We start from the raw sequence: 19,309 nt of genomic DNA on the forward strand, positions 1-19,309 counted from the left end.
AGTCATCAGTGAGGCAATGCTGTCTGCCTCTAAATGGTATTTTTATGAGCGTTAGTGTGAGTGTTGTTAAAAAAGAAGTTCATTGGAATGAAAAAAAAATGCCAATTTGGAGTGGAAGTGGTGAAGTGGCTGCAGCATGTGCATGTGTTTGTGTGCATGTGTTTGTGTGTACGTGACGTGTTGGTGTGTACAGTAAGTGTCTATGTGGTTGTTGTGTTTGAGACCTACAGTATAATAGCTCGTAGCACCTTGACTGTGTGAAATATGAATGGAAGTGAGATCACTGACAAGTGTGTGTGTTTGTGTACATGTGTGATGGAGGCCGCACCTTCTCTCTCTCTCTTATTGTGGCCCCTTGTCTCCAGGTGCTTCCTCCAGGGAGCTGTAATGGCTTCAGCAGGACATACTTTGTGTGAATGTTCACTGGAGAAAACCGTGTGTTCATACTTTGCTGTGTAATGCATTTGTGTGTGCATGTGTATATGTGCACATTTTATGGCTATAAGTATTGAATCCCACCCGTTCACATGTTGAGAGATGAGCTCCTCTCCTCTACCTTACTGTAGGCCAAATCAATTCAATTCACTTCTCGCTAATGTTCCTCCCACTCTGGTGTTGATGCTGATTCGCAAGACTCTCTTTGTTTCCTGTGTTTTCTTCCCACATGAATCAACAGTGATGATGCTCTCAACGGAAACCGTCCGTCAGCCACACAGAGGCTGTGAATGGACTGTAAAGGGGCTGACGTGTCCCATTCATTCCAGTCACAGCCAGGTCAGCTGATGATGTTTGTTGAATGTCTATGTGACACACAGCCACAGTCAGCCCCGACTGAAATATCAGACTCATGACTTATGGACTGGCCTCCTTTATCTCAGCTGGTCTCCATTGAAAACCAGCTTCTTCCATTAATTTCACTGAGAGATATTTTGAGTTTGAGCTGAAAGTGTAATATTGGCTTCTCCCACCAGGTGGAGGTGCTGAGTTTAGTCTTTCAAAAATACTGTTTACCTCTCTCACTTGTGAGGTGGTGAAGTCACAGAAACCCGAGGCAACAAGTGTTGTTTTGTTATTTCTCGTGTTATCGCCTTTTGACGCAAATTTAAGTAGAGACATATTGTCGAAGGAAATGGCACTTGTGTGTTCCTTCCTGGTGAAACACCATTGGTGCTGTGGGCTGAGTTGCTATGGCAGTGCGGCTGAGCAGAACAATATGCATGTGCGAGGGGGAACAACAAGGATGGCGATCAATGCTGGCTTGTTGACGCACTAAACAGTGTTATTACCCAGCAGAGAGGGAGCAGAGGGTGGAGGCGGGATGAAGAGAGAGACAGAGAGAGAGAGAGAGGCCTATTGAGAGTCATCTCTGATGGAGGACAGCTGCTCTCTCTATTTACCGAGCCATCCCACCCCATGCATGAGGGAACACACACTTGCAGGCAGTAGCATGTGTGCAGACAGCAGATACACTCACTCACACGTACAGCCAGCGTTCACTGCAAAACAAACCACCGAGCTAAAGCAATTGACAGGGTATGCTTGAATGTGTATGTGTGTGTGTGTGTGTGTGTGTGTGTGTGTGTGTACAGTGTGCAGTGGAGCCATATTTCCAACAGGTGCTGTATTTGATTAAATTTAGCAGAGCCTGGCCTGGTGCTGCTGTTTAACATTTGGTTTAGGGCAGCTGTTGTCACTACAGCTGTGCATATACTTTAGCAGGAAGCTCCTTCACCATGTGCACTCTGGGGCCACATGAGGGGGCATTGTGTGTGTGTGCGCGTGGTGGTGTCTGCAATATTGTGAACACCAGCTCTTTAATATTTACAGTTTGCCAAATAATACACTCTTGCAAGAGGGTTGTGTTAATTGTTAGTAACAATACTCACATTTTCATCACCTTGTGCAGATGTTCACTTCTTTTTTGTTTGAAAACTTTTACCAACCTACTGGACTGTCAGAGATCATCACCACTGCAGTGCTTTACTTTGCCATTCATTCCCACATTGAGCTGAAAGCACAGTAGGCTACTGTACTGTAGTGAAAGCCGGCCATTTTTCGGATGATGTTTACACTACCAGTGCCGCTGATTTCATTAGTCATGCTAACGCTGCTCTCTCTTTCTGTTTCTTTCTTTTCCTCTCACATGCAGCTGAGAGAAAGTTTCCTGCTTCCTTGTTTTCATTAGAGCCACAGGAGTCCAGTGTCACTTTGCATCACTTTCTGTCAGTCTTTCTTTCCCCACCTTCCCCCCTCTCTTTCTCGTCTAGTCCATCCATCTCTCCTCTCTGAGGTCCTGAGCTGTGCAGGTAGAGCTGCTTATTGTGGGGGTTGCCATGTAAACAGAGCTGCGGTAACCAGCGAGTCACATCCAAAATACACTTGTGAAGACACGAACACACGCAATCAATGCAAGCATTACACACATTTGCCAGTGCACAACGCACACACGTTTTTACCTCTTCCAGATGGCTTGTTTGATACAGCCTGACTCATTGGTGAATTGTCTGCATTGCAGCCAACAAGGCTTTTGTTGTTTTAGGATGAACTCAGCAGGAAGCTGGGGTTTCCTCTGTAGCTGGAACTGATAATCTTTAAATAACAATGACAGTCTAAACCTGACATGACCTGGAAAGAAAGACTGATCATCGATGATGATACAAAACTGGCATATTGTCACAGTTTCATTTCCTGTAACACACAATTTTCAACAGATGTGATGTTGTTAAACTTATTTGAAAATGACATACTGTATTATCTCGTAAGATTGCATCTTTTCAGTCTTGTAATTCACCTCATGAAAACGTCATAAACTTGGCATTTGTTATGCTAGAGGTGCATAACATAATAAAGTTTTCTATATTGTTTTTTTTCTGACATCTGCTTCTTATCTGGAAGTGAAAACTGAATTAAATCCTCAAGAACATTGATGACTTGTGGTAAATCAACCTTAATATTATTATTTATGTTCACCTTTTTCTCAGGTATTATACTGTAAGTTAGAGTTACAGATGTTGCCACGAATAACACAGTCCAGGTGTATCCATGCATCTCTTTGCCTGGAGTGGGTTACAGGGGAAACATTTTATTTCTTGGAGCTGCATCCCAGATTACAGAGATCTCAGGATCTGTGTCCACTGGCGCGGGCTGGCCTGCTGGGGAGGGTGCAGGCTGGCGTCGGGGCATGTGGGTCTAATGGTGCCATTGTGTGTGCGTGTGTGCATGCACAAGTTTGTGCTTCTGGTGGTCGACCGCTGACATTCGCAACCCGCCGTTGCCCTGGCATTGCCCTAGCAACTGCCACGCCGGTTTGGCATCTGTTTATAGAAGTTATCTTCGTCTCCTCCCACTCAGCTTCTCTCATATTTCAGGTCTTAGGAGGGAAGGTCCCACATTAGTGTGGTAGTGATCTGTGTTTCTTTAAGCAGCAGGCGGCTGTCTCTGTCTCTCTTCATCTGTACGTTGCAGTGCAACATAACACCAGCAGCTGCCTATTCAAATACATTACAATACATTAATTTAAAGGAGTTGTGGGGCCACAGCAGATCAATTATCTGCATGTGATGGGTGTTTGATATCAGTATTATACCACTATTATACATTATTGTCAGAACTAATTTTGAAGTACATGTATAGTCGAGCATCTGTTCGTCTTCAATGATTAATATATATGTTTACTGATAGCTCTATACATAACTAAAAGATCCTATAACTAATATACTGAATGTCATTACTTAAGCCCAACCATATGAATGAAGCTCTTTAGAGATAAGGGAAAAAACGTCCTAGTCTTCTTCTCCCAGTGTGACAGTTGTTACAGCAGATTGGATTAGCACTGTCTGGGCTTGCTGGGGCTTGTAAGGATATGCAGTGGAAGGAAGTGTGTTTTTCTTTGTGTGCGCGTGTGTGTTTCAGGGAAATGGTTGGGTGCTGGGCTGAGTGCATGCATGTGCTGCTTGCCTCAGTACATGCATGTTCTTATTTTTGCATGCATCTGCTGTGCACTGTTGTTTTGTTTTGTTTTTTGTTGTTGCATTTAGTTATGTGTGTGTGTGTGTGTGTGTGTGTGTGTGTGTGTGTGTGTGTGTGTGTGTGTGTGTGTGTGTGTGTGTGTGTGTGTGTGTGTGTGTGTGTGTGTGTGTGTGTGTGTGTGTGTGTGTGTGTGTGTGTGTGTGTGTGTGTGTGCATGCATGCATGCCAGGGACTAGTGGAATCTGACACATGTGTTGGGCAGGACACTGTGTTGGGGCGCGGGTGTGTCCAGAGCGGGATTCTCACCATGTCGCCATCTTTATCTGTCTCAGGATCAGATTACTGTACCTTAGTGACACTGCAACCACTATCACTGTTGCTCATGCCAACAGGCTTTATTTATAGGTACAATGCTGACCTCTGCTGGAGGAACTGACAATGTCAGACATTGTAGGGTTCATACTTCAATATAGATGCATGTGTATCTGGATGAATTGGAAGATCTTTTGAGGGAGTTATTAAAGCTCAACTCTTTGTTTGGACACTGATATATGCACTCACCCTACAGCTAACAAACAGTAACAAACAATAATGTCAAGCGTTTATGTTTACCTTATGGCATCCCAGGCACCTGTGCTGGCCTTTAAAAATTCCACACACAGTGCTTATGTTAACCCAGAATAGCTGTTGACGATTCAAGTGTTTTCTCACACATATTTTGGGTTTCATACTTTACATGGTTCAATGGCGTGGAAATGTGGTGTAAGATTAATCTCAGACTGCAGGTTTTGGTACAGTAAAGCCCCATATTTGTTTTGAAATATGTGGCTTTGTGCATGTGTGTCTGTGTGTGTGCACCCGCACACATCTGTGTTTATGATCGGTAAACATGCCTAAATCAACAGAAAACGCCAGCTTTGATTCCAATGTAAGCAGCAAATTTGGCAGTGAGTTTGCCAGACATGCAAGGTTTCAGTCCCAAACATTTTCTGATAAATCACTCTCAGGATAACAGCTATTGAAGAATTCTTCTGTCACTTTTTAGCCTCAATGATTTATCTGAGCTTAAACACAAATTTTTTTCCATATCTCTCTATGTTCTATCATCTATCCAAACACATTTTTATTTCATTTGTCTTCTGATTTTTGCCTCGTGCGGCGTCCTCTCTCTGTGCTCCCTTTATTTTTAAAGCAGTATATCTTTGCAGTTTGAAAAGAGAGTTATGAGCCTTATGAGAAGAACACACACACACACACACACACTGGTCCTTATTGTCTAGTCACTAATAAATGGTTCATTTTGGTGCAGAGGCCGGTTGCAGTGGTTATCTATTGGCCTGGAGCTGATAAAGTCTGAATATACTTCATTTCTCTCACAGAAACATCTCACTGGCTAATTCCAATTTTCGCACAGGAGGAGAATCAAAGTGACTTTTCACTTTTATTTTTCAATGAAGTTGCTGTGAATATGCTCAACTGTGCATAATCACGTTACCATGGTGACATGAATTCACTGGGCTATACACACATTCACATTGATCCAGACATCCCCCAACTTGCACATCTTTCCTCTTCCTCCCAAACACACACACACACACACCTCTCTCTCTCACACACACACACACACACACACACACACACACACACACACACACACACACACACACACACACACACACCTCTCTCTCTCTCTCTCACACACACACACACACACACACACACACACACACACACACACACACACGCTGACCAACGCCCCTGTCAACACTCCCCCCCTCCGCCCCCATACACAGGGTCTCATTCACATGGTCATTAAGTCATTAGGCTACTTATTTATTGATGTCTGCCTCCAGAGCGACTGAGCATGTCAGATGATCTACTAACTGCCTGTGTGAGCTCGTCCTGACCATATTAGTCCATAGTTTGATTCTGTTTCCAGTCCGCATTTATTTTTCTATCAATTTCAACTTTTCACTCCATCTACTGTGAGATAAGATCGAATGTATACACGTCCATGCGGCTATAAGCGTGCACACTGAGGTATGCGCTTATAGGATGCTGATGTTGGCGTATTCAGTGGAGAATATGTCTTTGTAATGACTTTTACAGAGCGTTTCATCAGATTCCCAGAATGTGTTAACCATGTGATCAAGCCAACAGGAAGCGTGTTTGAATGTTAGTGTGCATATAATTTGACCAAGCCAGTCAAAAATGAGAGCTTTCAAAGGAGCCAGTCTGAGAGGACGGCTGCAGAAGGGGAGGGAGGTATGGAGGGAAGGGGGGGTTGCAGCGAGCTGAAGGGAAGGGAGAGAGGGAGAAGAGAGGAGGGAGTGGGGGGTTGTCATCGCTCGCTCATTCCAAGCTCTGGAAGTTGAGAAGGAGGAGAAGAGAAAAATAAGTTGCTGCCTTAAGGAAGAGAGGAGAGATAGGGAGCGGGTTTGGATCAGTGAGCTGAGCAACTTTTTTTTTCTCTCCCTCCCCTCCTCTCTCCTGCACGGGCTCCTAATTTGGGATTTGTTTAAAAGCGGGACTGCACCTCAGGAAGACTTTTCCTTGCTTGGGAAAGGGAACCCTGCTCCCTCTTCTCTCGCATTATACACACACGCACATACACACTTGCTCCCCAAAATGTCTGATTCCACTGTCAACGCTCACTTGGAAGGGATCATATCAGACTTTGAAGGTTAGTCTCTCTCTCTCTCTCTCTCTCTCTGCTGCTGCTCCACTGCTTTTCTTTCCTCTTGTCACTATGTGCAGCGAGGCACTCTTTAACCCTGCCATGAGGACACTGTAGATAGTTTCCATATGTTTGATTGGAGCGGAGGAGATCTGGAAAAACAGAGTGTTGATGTTGATGTCTGTGGTGAGCTGTGGTGTTTGCGAAGGGGAAGAGTGTATAACTTTTTTAAGGCTCTTTAACTTTTTGTTTGTTGAGACTCATGGGTGTGTGTTTGTTATGGGTGAGTCTAAGATGTGGGCGCATGTGTCAAAAGGAGAAACTGTGTCCATCGGATTCAGCCTTTTATTTTATTTTTTTGGAGGAGCCTCCATCGTAACACGTCCATCCGAGTCGGCTTGTGTTGTGTACACTGAGCTCTCATGGAGACAGCAACTGACCAGTACAGCTGTGAGGGGAACACCTGGCCTGCCTCCCCCCTCCCCTCCTCCTCCTCCTCTGTTCCTTCTTCATCTCTTCCTTTTCATCTCTCTCCCCCTGGCCCACAGATTCCCCCTGTCATCCCTCTCCTCCCACTCCTCTTCCTCCTCCTCCACGTCCTCGTCCTCCGGCTGTGCTTCCCCCTTTTCCCTCTCTCAGCAGCTCGTCCATCCTCAGGCCCCTCTCCCCTTGGCCTGCCTGCTGGTGGCTGCAAGGAGGGTTGGGGGGGATGGAGGGGCTGACAGACTGACACCTCTCTCCCCCCCCCCCTCCCTCAACCATGTCTGTCTATCTGACTGTCTGTCTCCTGTCTCTCACAAACACATAGCCATTAGGAACGCATCCACACTTGTCCGGAGCTGCTTCTCTGTCAACACCAGTTTGCTTGTGGTATGTATGGTGAATCTCTCGGCCTGCCTCTCTTCCTCTCCCCCTGTCTTTTAGTCTTTAGGCCGCTTGCTTACACTGTGCAACAGAGCAGAAAGATAAGTGCCGTTCAGAAAAGAGAGGCATCAGGGGCGAGGGAGTGCGCTTCGACCATGTGGCTCAGAGTCATGCTCTTTAGACGTCCCTCGCTCATGTGTAAGACCAGCATAATGGGCTACTGTTGTGATTGTCAATGGTGTGTGCTGCCCCTGGTTGGGCTGAGTGTGTGGTAATACCTTTGTGTCACCACCATGCACCATGATGTATAGCTCAGCCAAGCCTACAACAGCCCACCACGAGATAGAAATTAAGGGTGGAAAAGTACTCACCCCACTGTAACTGAGCAGCTCAGTCATGAGCCTTTTTTTTTTAAATGGCACATTTAAAATCAATAAATTCGATTTGAACTATGTACATCATGGTTTTAAAAAGGCACAGTATGCTGCAGTCAGGGGAATTCAGGCACTATTGAGAGGCTACTATATTTTTTTGATATGTTGCATCAAAGTCAAATAAGTTACATCTTTCACTGTACATTTGTGCATTAGGTGACTGTGATAGCTAATATTTAAAGGAAGAATTAAGATAGTTAAGTTGAGAAGCAACCAGACCTCTCCTTATAACATCATTTTTTTCTGCCACAGTCTTACTCGGTCCTGTATGACCTGTAGCTTACTAGCTTATGGTGGCTACAGTTAGCAAACTTTAGATGGACATTGTTATGTTTTCACATAATTGACTCTTGAAATACACCATTAGGTTTTAGCATTATCCTTTATCCACACAGTTCAGAAATAGTTACTGTTGGGTTTAATTTTGTGATACAACTAGATAATAAATTATTTGTCAGGTTATGGTGTTCTCTTGGACAACATATGAGAGACAATACGACGCCCATAGTGTCATATAAGACTTATTTTGTCATATTTTGTTTGTAGAAAACTTCCTGTGGCTGAATTGTCTGTACTCTCTAGGTATTTGGTGCTCGGTTTAAAGCAATGCAGAAAATATGGATCATTTTATCATTGGACGTGACACTAATTTGTGCAACGTCCCACATGTAATCTATAGAGTAGAATTTGTCAATGGCAGCAGGAACAGCAGGTTTTTCATATAAAAGAGTGAGTGTATCTGCCACGTCACCATTGTTGAATACTGAGTGTGATTCACTCTGTCATGTTTTTAGCTGATGACGCCTGTGAGAGGCTGAGAGAGACAGAAGACAGGATTTTCTTGCCCATGAGGCTGATGACCTCAGCTGTGACCTTTGCCTCGTAAACACACAGATCATTGACCGAGCCACTGGGCCTTTCCGCTGCGCAGAGCGAACACACACACACACACACACACACACACACACACACACACACACACACACACACACACACACACACACACACACACACACACACACACACACACACACACACACACACACACACACACACACGCTCTTTCATACAGCATCATTCTGTACTTCTCCTTGAAAGAGGTCTGTTTTCTCTTTTTTCTTGCAAACAGCCCCCTGTGTCTCCTTCTCACATTAAAAAACATCTACAGTTTATGAATGAGTGACTGCAGACAGCGTGCAAGAAGTCATATAATGACCCAAAGGTAGACTTGAAACCTGGATTATAATGATTCCTGTTGAAGTAATAGCACCAACGAGTTGTGACTGCTACCAGGCTCCTCTCTCTCAGCTCCCTCTCTCTATCTCTGAGCTGCATGTGAAGGGCATTTGCTCGTCCAGTGGAGGAGGAAATTCCACAGGAGCAGATTTCTGTGGTGGGTGAAAATGTCGGGGTAGGCAATGAAGGAGTGGATCTGAGCACAGTCTGGCCTCTTTTTACAGATGTGCATGGGGCCCGGGCTGCATGGCACTCACCAACCATTCACTGTAACAGAGTTTTCACAGTCAGTTACGAGATAAAGCCAAATTCCACCACCAGATATGGAAAGCAATGAAAAATAAAGAGCAGCTTCCTGATCCCAGTGCAGAGCTTATACTGGTTTGTCTGGTGTATTCATTTCTCACAAATTATTCTTTTGGTCATTCAGGTTTACAATCAGGTTGCTCCCATGCTGACTGTCTCTTTTGTTTTGGAGGACAAAACTCTTTAATGGTGACAGTGAGAAATTTGATGAGGGATCATGGTAAGAACCTAAATGCCTTTTCAAAACGAATACTATTATTATAAGCTAACTGCCACTTAGCTGTGGCTTTGGATTTTTTCAGGGACTGTTAAGTCAGTTGGTGCTCAGTAACACGTAATGCACTGAAAGTGTGTTATTAAGGACCACTGGTGGAACTATTTCGGGTTCTCAGAGAACAGCTGTATGGCGTTAATGTGCAAATGATTTTAACCATTAAGTCTCAGCTTAGAGACAAAAGGCCTCTAGGTACACTCACTGACTTGTGTATCAGCAATAGGAAGCATCCTCCGGCAGATGCTGATGATAACTGTGCTCAGGAGTCTCCATCCTTATCAACATTATCAGGCTGCTGTGGTCACCAGCTAGCACAGGTTTCCTGTTAATGACGCCAGCAGCATCGGCGCTGCTGAGAAGCACCAAGGGTCACTCTGAGGTAGAGCGGACACAGCAGGTCTTTGTTAAGCTTTAAAGGTGCTCCTTGCTGTTTTTCTCCACGTGGAGCGAACCCTGCGCCCATGCCAACTTCAGGCAAGACCCCAGAGTTATCAACAGGCTCCACGCTATACGGCTAAAAACAACTAGGCCGTGATGAAAGATTTTCTTTTGTACATTGAGTAGAAAGTGTTTTTTGTCTCTGCAGGGAATGGAAAGTGTGTTTGACAACTGTAACATACACCTCCAGGAAAGAGAGAGTTGGGCTTTGAGACTATTTGAGGGCCAGATGCTCTTATGCCAGCTGGTCCAAAGCACATTTTGACATGCAGATCTTATTTGGGCTACTGTGGTAAACTGCAGAATCATTTTTTCACAGAGAGAAGAGGGAGAGTGACTTTAGTTATTAGCACTCAACATGTTGAATTTGACTCACATAGAGTTGAAGGTGTGCAGCGTTTCACCTGCAGCTAGCAGTTTACAGCTCACAGTTGATGCTTCTTACTCTATTACTCACAAATAATTCAAATTCCAACATAACTAACTTTTGTCTCGTGGACATGGTTTTTGTGGTTAGCACAGAAGTCAGTGACAAATTCAATGCATTTCCTGGACAATAACAGCCACTATTTCGCCAGTTGAGTGCTTTCAATTGACAGTATAAAATATATTGAGTTTGCGACATAATAAACCTCTGACACGGCTGTGGGCATGCATGCAGGCAGATGACTGTGCCATGATAGAAATTATAAACAATCAAACTGTATCACGTACATGTGGGTCCATTGTGTGAGCGAAGACAATATGAACCTAGAGGAATGGTGTTCTCAAAAATGACAATGAAAACTCAACTATAGAGAAATATTTACAAAATTCAAGGTTTGCCTTCATGGGAAATCTAAAGGTTACAACCTGGCTGCCTACTCAGATCTGCATATTTCATGTGCCCTGAGGTGTTTTCTGAAAAACAAACTAAATTGTAGCCTATTTTTGCATAGTGTTACTTACTGTATCCAGGATACAGTGTCACTGATCCTGTGTATACACAAGACAAACAGGTGGCACTAATTAAAGCCAGCTGCTTGATAGTGCCACTAGAGGTCAGAAACTCTACAGGATCCCTGTAGTGGAAGTTCAGCTTTTACCTGATTGGGACGTTTAATCACGGTTTGGAGACAGTTGCCTGTAGCTCTTGGAAGCCAGTCTGATTAAATTTGCAGTTTGACAAACAATCCCCGCATATACTGTAGTGATTCACAGTTTCCCTCAAGAACTGAAGACAAAAGTCAGCACATGTTGTTGACCCATCCGACTCATCCACTGTCATGCTCAGAGAGGCATAGAGAATGTCCATGTGGTGCTCACGCAGTACATGCTACACTGGAGAACAGAGCAGCAACATCATGTGATTTTCTGGCAGTTTAACTATGTTTTAATACACTACATGGACTCATCCCATATCTGACATCTGAGTGTTAGTTGAAAAACATCATGCTTGGCTGCAATGTCTTCCTTATTTGGTGGTATGGCCTGCAGGCAAGTTTACACTATCGTGTTTAGAACTGAGTCCAGGATGAATGCGGTTCAGAAATCTTCAAAGCAGGTTTTCATTTCAATTCCAGGTGAAATGAGAGGTAAAAGGGAAGAGAGGGGGGCACTATAAGGTTAACATTTGGTTCACATTGGAGCTCATTAGTATTATCTTAGCTTGGATGGAAGGTCTTTGATCACTGCTATCACCACAGAGCAGCAGCAGCGTACAGCAAACTTGGATCAAATGGTTTTGTCCTTGAAATGGCACACACAAACACTGAGAAAAACCTGTGCATGCATACACACTCGCACACTGTAACACACACAAATATGGTATTGTATGCATTCATATAGGCACATAAGCAGTCACTGAGACATGACAGGAGGCAAAACGGTGCCAGAGGGGAAGAAAAGGACACATATTAATGTGTGATCTCCTCATCTATTCATACACACACATCTAAATCATGTAGTGACGTTAACAGAAGCAGAGACCTTGGCTCCAGCCATGGGCAGACCTGCCTGTGTTTGCTTTACTCTGCAGCTGTGTTTAAACACACACACACTTACACGGAGAGGCTGAAACACATCTGACGGAGCCTCTGTCTCCAACGTGTCTGTGAGGACTTCGCTGTGTTGGGCTCTTGTGTCACCGCACATTTAACACAATTCTAGGCAAACAGGTCATTATATCAAAATCACAGTCAAACAGAGTTTCAAGTGGTCTGTGGCACTGTGAATATGACTTTACTTTCACTGCTCAGGCTTACCATTAAAGGCTGAGCATCACGCATTCATGAGCAGTGCACTGAAGGCATTTATGCTTCATTTCCTGTCCGTACTGACACTCAACTCTTAGATACGTCAAGCCCCTGTTTCCAATGAATTTTACACATAACTCCATTGTGACTCTGTTTTACTCTTAAATAAGAGCAGAACACACTGAAATCACTGTTTTGCAAGAAAATTTCAAGGGCAGATTTTCCCTCAAATGAAATTACATTACTCCATTCTAGCAGCACAAAGTTCTTATTGTCAGAGACAGCTGAAATCATCTGTGACAGTGGAGATGTAGGCTACACTACATGCATATGTGAGTCTGAATTTGAGTCACAATGTTTTTTGTTTTTTTATTTTTGTCTCTTTTTTTTTAATGGTGGAATGAAGGAGTGCCAAAATTGCCACATGCGGTAACCACACAAGAATTTAGTATAACGTGATTCCACAGAGTTTATGGATGACATGACAAACCATCCGGTAAGCCTTTGAGGATATTACAACATCTTATTTGTTTAACATGCAAATTGCTGAGCTCTAAAGGTGCAGGAAGGAGGATTTATTTATTATCATGCAGAGCCAAGTTAGCAGTTGGTTTCCTGGTTCTATGATGAGCAAAGATAACCAGCCGGTGAGTCTGGTTTTATTTTTGGTATCTTACTCAGCACAAAAGAGAACCAAGATATTGAAAACGTACTTCCTTTAAGATGCCAAGTGCTGCTGCCAGTATTTTGAACATGCACATGTCATAGCCTAAAGCACTGAATAATCTGTAAATTTTACAGGGGAAGGGTTAAAAGTTCTTACTGATACAGATGCTCAGTTGAATCAGTGTTTCACATTACACTCAGTGGACACTGTGGATCGTTAGCTGCCTCCCATCACAGAACCCGCTGAAACAAATTAAGGATGTGAAAACAGAGAGTTCCAGGAAGAGAGGTCCTCTCCCATGCTGGTGCTTGGCTCGTCGGCCCTGACGCAGGCCAGAAGCCTGCACAGGCTCAGGTGTTTATCTGGGACAGGTGCCGTGTTGCTCCAGGACTTGTTGCTGCTCCGGTCTCTGGGCTGAGAGCAGAGGTGAGCTTGGTGTCACGCTCACTTGACATGGACCTCTGGTGGTGGACTATTGGCATTCAGCTATTATGGATGGCAAGAGCTAGTTAGTCTGGAAACATATAAATTAGATATTTTAAAATGGAGGTTTTTTTTTGTTTTTTTTTAGTATGACATTTACTGCACTATCCACATACAAACCCAAACATTAAGGACAGAAATGTGGTCAAAGCAGAAGTAGGCCTACACGTTTTTCATTCAGCTGCTGTATGACGTGTATGACGTGCAGAAATTTAGAATCCACGCACTCAGGGGGCGTGGCCAGACTGCTCGTCGTCATGTCAACAGGTGTGCGCCAGGTTCGGCTAACTGGACTACATCGAGTAGTGGAGGACGGAGTAGCACAACAATAACGGTGTATTTTCATCAAATATTAAGCCAGACGATATACCAGAGCCGTCCTCTTCGGTCAGTGGCAGATGTGTGGTCTTACCTGACAGTAGGCCTACAGTTAAACTCTACCAGGTGGAAACAGAGGAATACTCTCTCATTGAGTGGATAGTCATTTCAGACGCCATGCTATCGCGCTACGTGAAGCGTGTTAAATCCGGTGAGATTATCTTGTTCCCCAGCGGTTTATTTACGTATTTATTTATTTATTTTGGCCGGTTCACTCTCTGTCACAGTGTGTAAGATAATCTTATCGGCAGATATCACTGGCTCATTTGTAAATGTTCTCAAAGTGCTTGCGTGTGATGCCCATTGTGTCAAGTTTGCATGTCAGTTGTGAGTCTTCCTTGTAGCATGTGTTTGCTGCCTTTTATGGCTCTGTCTGCCTCTCATCTGCAGATGTTTGTGTGTTTCTGCACTCAACACATTGTGAACGAGCAAGAAATTCACTTTTAATGTCATTTTTGTTAAACTAAGCAGGAAACAAACAAACATTACCTTATTAAGATAAAATACTGTAATTGCACCAAGTCTCTGAAGAAACTATGAGATGTAGCCTAAACATTGTGGTGCTGATTCAGGTTGGGTTGCTGCACCACTGATTGTATGAAGTGTTACACGTTTTGTTTCATCCATAAAGACAGTGGCCTATGACCTCTGCCTCAGGCCCTTTTGTTGATAATGTTTGTCTGGATAGTTCAAGAGATTGTTTTGTATCTTGACCAACCACAAATGTTCTGTTTTCTAGCGCTGAAGCGGTCATTTGAGGTGGAGGACACGGATACATCCACACACCCCTCACCCCTGTCCCGTCGGAACACCAACCCTCTCCGCTCATCCACATCCTCCACATCCAGCCAGCGGAGCTACGACCTGAGCTCTCGCAACTCTGACTACTCCTCTTCCAGATCTTCCCCCTCTGAGTCCTCCAATCCACGCTCCCCGAAAACTGGCATGAGGCGCATCGAGTTATCAGGGGGTCGTAACCCTGACACAGCATCATCCCGCCGCACAGAAATCTCTATTGAGGTCTCCTCCAAGCAAATTGACAACTCGCCCAGTGCTGGGATCGCCCGCTTTGGCCTCAAACGACCTGAAGTCAGCCTGAGCAGTCGGAGCTCTGCCCTGGACAGCTCCTCCAATTCCATCTCCAGCTCCACAAACAGGCGGGCAGAGCTGAGCATGACTCGGCCCCATGAGCCCCCTGCCCCTCCCAGGAGGATGGACGCACAGCTGTCCTCTGCCCCAGTTTCTAGGATCCCCGAGCCCCCCCAGAGAAGAGCGGAGCCCCCGTCTACAATCCTCAGCCCAGCAGAGGGGGCGCCTTCCAGGAGGCCAGAGATGCCGGTTTTCAGACAGCCAGATGGTGTGGTGACTAACAGTGCAATGGAGAACAACAACAACCACCCGCCTCCTGCCCCTAGTGCCCCCCTGCCTTCCCTGGCCGAGCCCCGGGTGGAGAGGGTGCAGTCGCCTGTCACAGAGGCCCCGACAGCCCGACCAACCGACAGTGAGTAGCTGCTAAATACAGCATGTTTTACTAACTATTTTGTGTATATGATGTAGATTCTCAGGGGAAAGAGTTTGTTTAAGTGAACTTATCAAGCCGGTACCATTTTCCCATATAGTCCGTCTGTTTTTGATTGAAGTGCCACTTGACTGTCTTTAGTAATTTGGCTGTAACTGATTTCAACATGGCCCATCTTTCAAAATCCAATAACTTTCAACAGTTTGGCAGCAACTACACTATGATGAAATCATCTGATCATTGCTTTACCTCATTGCTGCTCACTTTCCTTTCCTGTTTATCACCGTTTCATTTTAACCTTATCTTGCGACACACTCGCAATCATGTTGAGCTTTGGTTTATCTATCAAACACGCTGGATCCTGTTTGCATTTAAAGGTATTTCTACCCAGATTTAAGGTACTTCCAATACCGTAGTTTACTTACATCTACATACAGAAGATTTGTCCAGTTGATGGGAGGTTTCACTTTCAAACTAGGTCCTACATGTAATTCCCTGTGACACAAAATGGAACCATGTATTGACATTTTGTTTTGCACTGATTTGGTATTTTTGCTCTTTTATTCCACCTAAAAACAGCTGTGAATTAACAGTGCCATGAGCACAAGCACAAGTTTGTGTAAGCCTGTCAGTGCAGCTCTTTGAATGTAGGTCAGGGAGGGTAATGATGAGAATCGCAGGGCTGCTCCCAGGACAGCAGTTAAAAAAGAGCTCATACAGGCAAAGCAGCTGAGTGGCCCAGCTCACTTCGACTTGAATCAACCACTGCAGTCAGAAGAGCTACAGGATAAACTCACTGTGAATTTATATTGTGAGACTGGCAGCTATGCATTTTGTAGAGCTTTCCATTGTTTTTTTTAATCAAGTCAATCTAATTGGTTACAGTTTAGTTACTCGTGACACAGCGGATGTTTTCTGTGATAAATCATTTTCTCAGTTGATCATTGAACTTATGTGACATAAAAAGTCTAAAAGAGAGCAAAGTTTTCCTGATCTGGACAGTGCGTAGGTGGTATTTACTTTTCAGCCACTGCTGACTAACATCGGACATGTGGTACAGAGATGATGCCAAACACAGAATATCAGATGTTTTTCTAGTAACTTGCACAAAACTATTGGTTTAGTGAGGAAAACATCAAGAAATGCCCCATAGCTGTGGTCAGATGCAACATACCATGAGTCATTGATGGTGGTGTAACCTCTCAGTTTGACCAGGTTATGATCATCGTACAATAAAACCCCCCGATCAGGGGTATTTAAGTATTTTACTTTTATCTCCATGGCAAGGTTTGCTGGTCCATCAATCCAGAGTGCTGGTTCAAAGATGTGCTGAGATTACTTCTGATCTGATTGATGCTAAATTAAGATGGTGAAAGAAGGTGATTTGTTGTATTTTTTTAATCCATTGTCAGGGTAAACAAAGCTCTGGAGCAACACTGAAGTGCATGACAAGGTCTCTCGAAAGACTAATCGCTGGTCCACCCTGTGGACACTCCTTGTCCTCAGTGGAAGAAATATTATATTTAAAGTTAGGCCATGACCTTTCTTTTAGCACCACCCTCAGGACAAACCTTGCATTTGAATTTCTCTGAATCCATAAACTGCTAGTGTTTCATCCTTTCCTTTTTACTGTGGTGTAGTGAATTGCAGTGTCTATGGGTCATTAGCAGGGTTAGCAGCTTCCCATTAGCAGCTTTTAGTCCTGTTCTCATTTTGTGAGCTGTGGAGCATAGGTCACGGCACATACAGTATGCTTCATTTTCAGTGGCTCACTTCATTTTACTGTCATTTTAATAGATAAGCAGGCTTCAGTACAAGTTGTGCATAGGACTGGTTCTTGTTATTGTAGGAAAAACGGTGTTCATTTGTGCTGCATTGTATGCAGGGGCTTCAAAATCGACACTTTTCTGGCAGGTTATTTGTGGCGTATGCTTCCCTGTCTCTAATCCTAATAGAACAGCTCATCTTGTGTGTGTGTGTTTGTGTGTGTTTGTGTGTGTGTGTGTGTGTAGCACTGCTATCTGGAGACAGCTGTGCTCATGAGCTGCTCTCACTGGTGGAGTAGTATCCAGGCGTAGGCGGGCTGGGAGGTGATACATTCCAAATCTGGAGGTCATAAACCATTCTACATAAAAATAGAAAGCCTCCAATTTCCACTTTTTATGCTGTGTGTATGTGTGTGTGTGTGTGTACGTTTAGTCTTTTTGTGTCTCTCAATCTCCACTGCAACCAGCTAAGGATTTAATTTTAGCTCTGCCTCTTTCTGAAGACATTTCTTTCCTAAAGTTTTCTATGTACTGCTGCTGCTGAACCAGAAGCATACACAACCAAAATATATGTATTGTGGCCTTTGTGTTCGTTGAGAGGAAATAAGGGAGGAAAAGTGAGAGGATTAAGTCTCGACGTTTGCCACATTTGGCTCAGATTACAATCTTCCTCTTCAGCCGTGCATGTGGAGGGAGGGAGGGAGGGAGGGAGGCTGCTCTAGGAAAAAAAAACTTGAGAAGAAGGAGGCAGATATGAGGTGGAGGAAGAGTAACACAGAAAGAAGACGAAGTAAAACGCAAGGCGTGAGAGAAAGAGAGTGTGATTTCCTGTAAAGTCCGTCCCCAGGGAGAAAACAGAATGAGAAAAGCCCACTTTAACCTCCAGTCGTCCGGGAGTAGAAGCTGAACTGACAGACCACACTGCATTGTCGACATGCCCAAAAAAACTACAGTTTACTTTCCATTTCCTCAACAAGTACACACAACACACATTCAGGCAAATTCACTTTTCTAAGTATTTATTTTTGCATAAATATTTTATATTGTTTGGAAAGGAAAACTGGGAATGTTTTTCAGTTTAATTCTTTGTTGTTTACTTCTGCTGCTGCTTGTGTCTGCACTGTGTCTCATGGGACACAGGCAGTGTATGTTTCCAATGTGTCTCTCTGGCTGTCCCATTAGTTTATTGTTTAGCAGCCTAATTGGTATTTGAAGGGAATCTATATAAAGCTAAACATGTTGCAAAATGTGAGATTTGGTAGAAGAAATGAGAGCTTGTAGGACAAATATCTGTTCACTTGCACACTTTACCTTGTCTCAATGCAAATCTTTGAAATCTTCATCAAGGTACGGTATGCTAAATAGCCAGGTGTGTAAAACAGTTAAAGTATGTTAAGTTTTGGTGAGCATGGGTTATCATACAACTAAATAAATTTCAGCGTAGTTCTGTAACTGTGTTTGAATACTTTCCTCTACAAGTTGCCACAATGCAATCCCACAGCTCTCATATTTTGCGACATTTACCTCAATAGATTGACCTGCCTCTTCGTCTTTTTCTGTTGTGTGTCTGTGCCTGTGTTGCTGATGAATATGCTCATGTGCATTAAGCTGTGTGTTTTTGTGCCATAACACATAAGGTGCTGCAATTTCATGCTCTGTTTCAGTTGATTTGTTGGCTGCAACAATGAGCAGCTGTATCCAGTCTTGTGGTGCTTCCACAGGATATGATCTCATGTTTACAGACCGGCGTGCACGTGTGTGGTGCACACACACACACACTTGTGTTCATTCATTCTGTACACAGCTCCTCTGAGTTTCCTGTCCATGCCTTGGCCTTGATTTATTTTGTGTTGGCCTCTGGTACACACACTAGTCACTTCAATATCTGGTAACCTTATTCCGAAATGCAGAAATGTACCTTACTATAATAAGGAATGGTGACACAAACAAGTGAGGCTAAAGGGAGTTTGGATTTTTCTCAATCGAGATAATGTATTCTGTTATTTCCTGGTGCCAACATTGGTGCGTGTTAGCCGTGAGTTTCATTATCAGAGTTACACACAG

At 43.9% G+C, this 19,309-nt stretch overlaps 1 protein-coding gene across 8 annotated transcripts in view; it reads left to right on the top strand.

The window, feature by feature from the left end:
* Positions 1–19,309, top strand: part of septin9a (septin 9a) — an 87,437-nt gene that overhangs the window by 15,311 nt on the left and 52,817 nt on the right. For 7 of the 8 annotated variants that reach the window (XM_083977791.1, XM_083977795.1, XM_083977797.1 and 4 more), the window contains one exon: positions 14,700–15,461. In XM_083977791.1, coding sequence (XP_083833917.1) covers positions 14,700–15,461 — 762 coding nt within the window. Of the gene's footprint in view, positions 1–6,277; positions 6,653–14,699; positions 15,462–19,309 lie in introns of those variants that run through there. The other variant, XM_083977793.1, reaches the window with a different exon arrangement.

Source organism: Trachurus trachurus, assembly GCF_905171665.1.
Source record: "Trachurus trachurus genome assembly, chromosome: 8".
NCBI classification, from domain to species: Eukaryota; Metazoa; Chordata; class Actinopteri; order Carangiformes; family Carangidae; genus Trachurus; species Trachurus trachurus.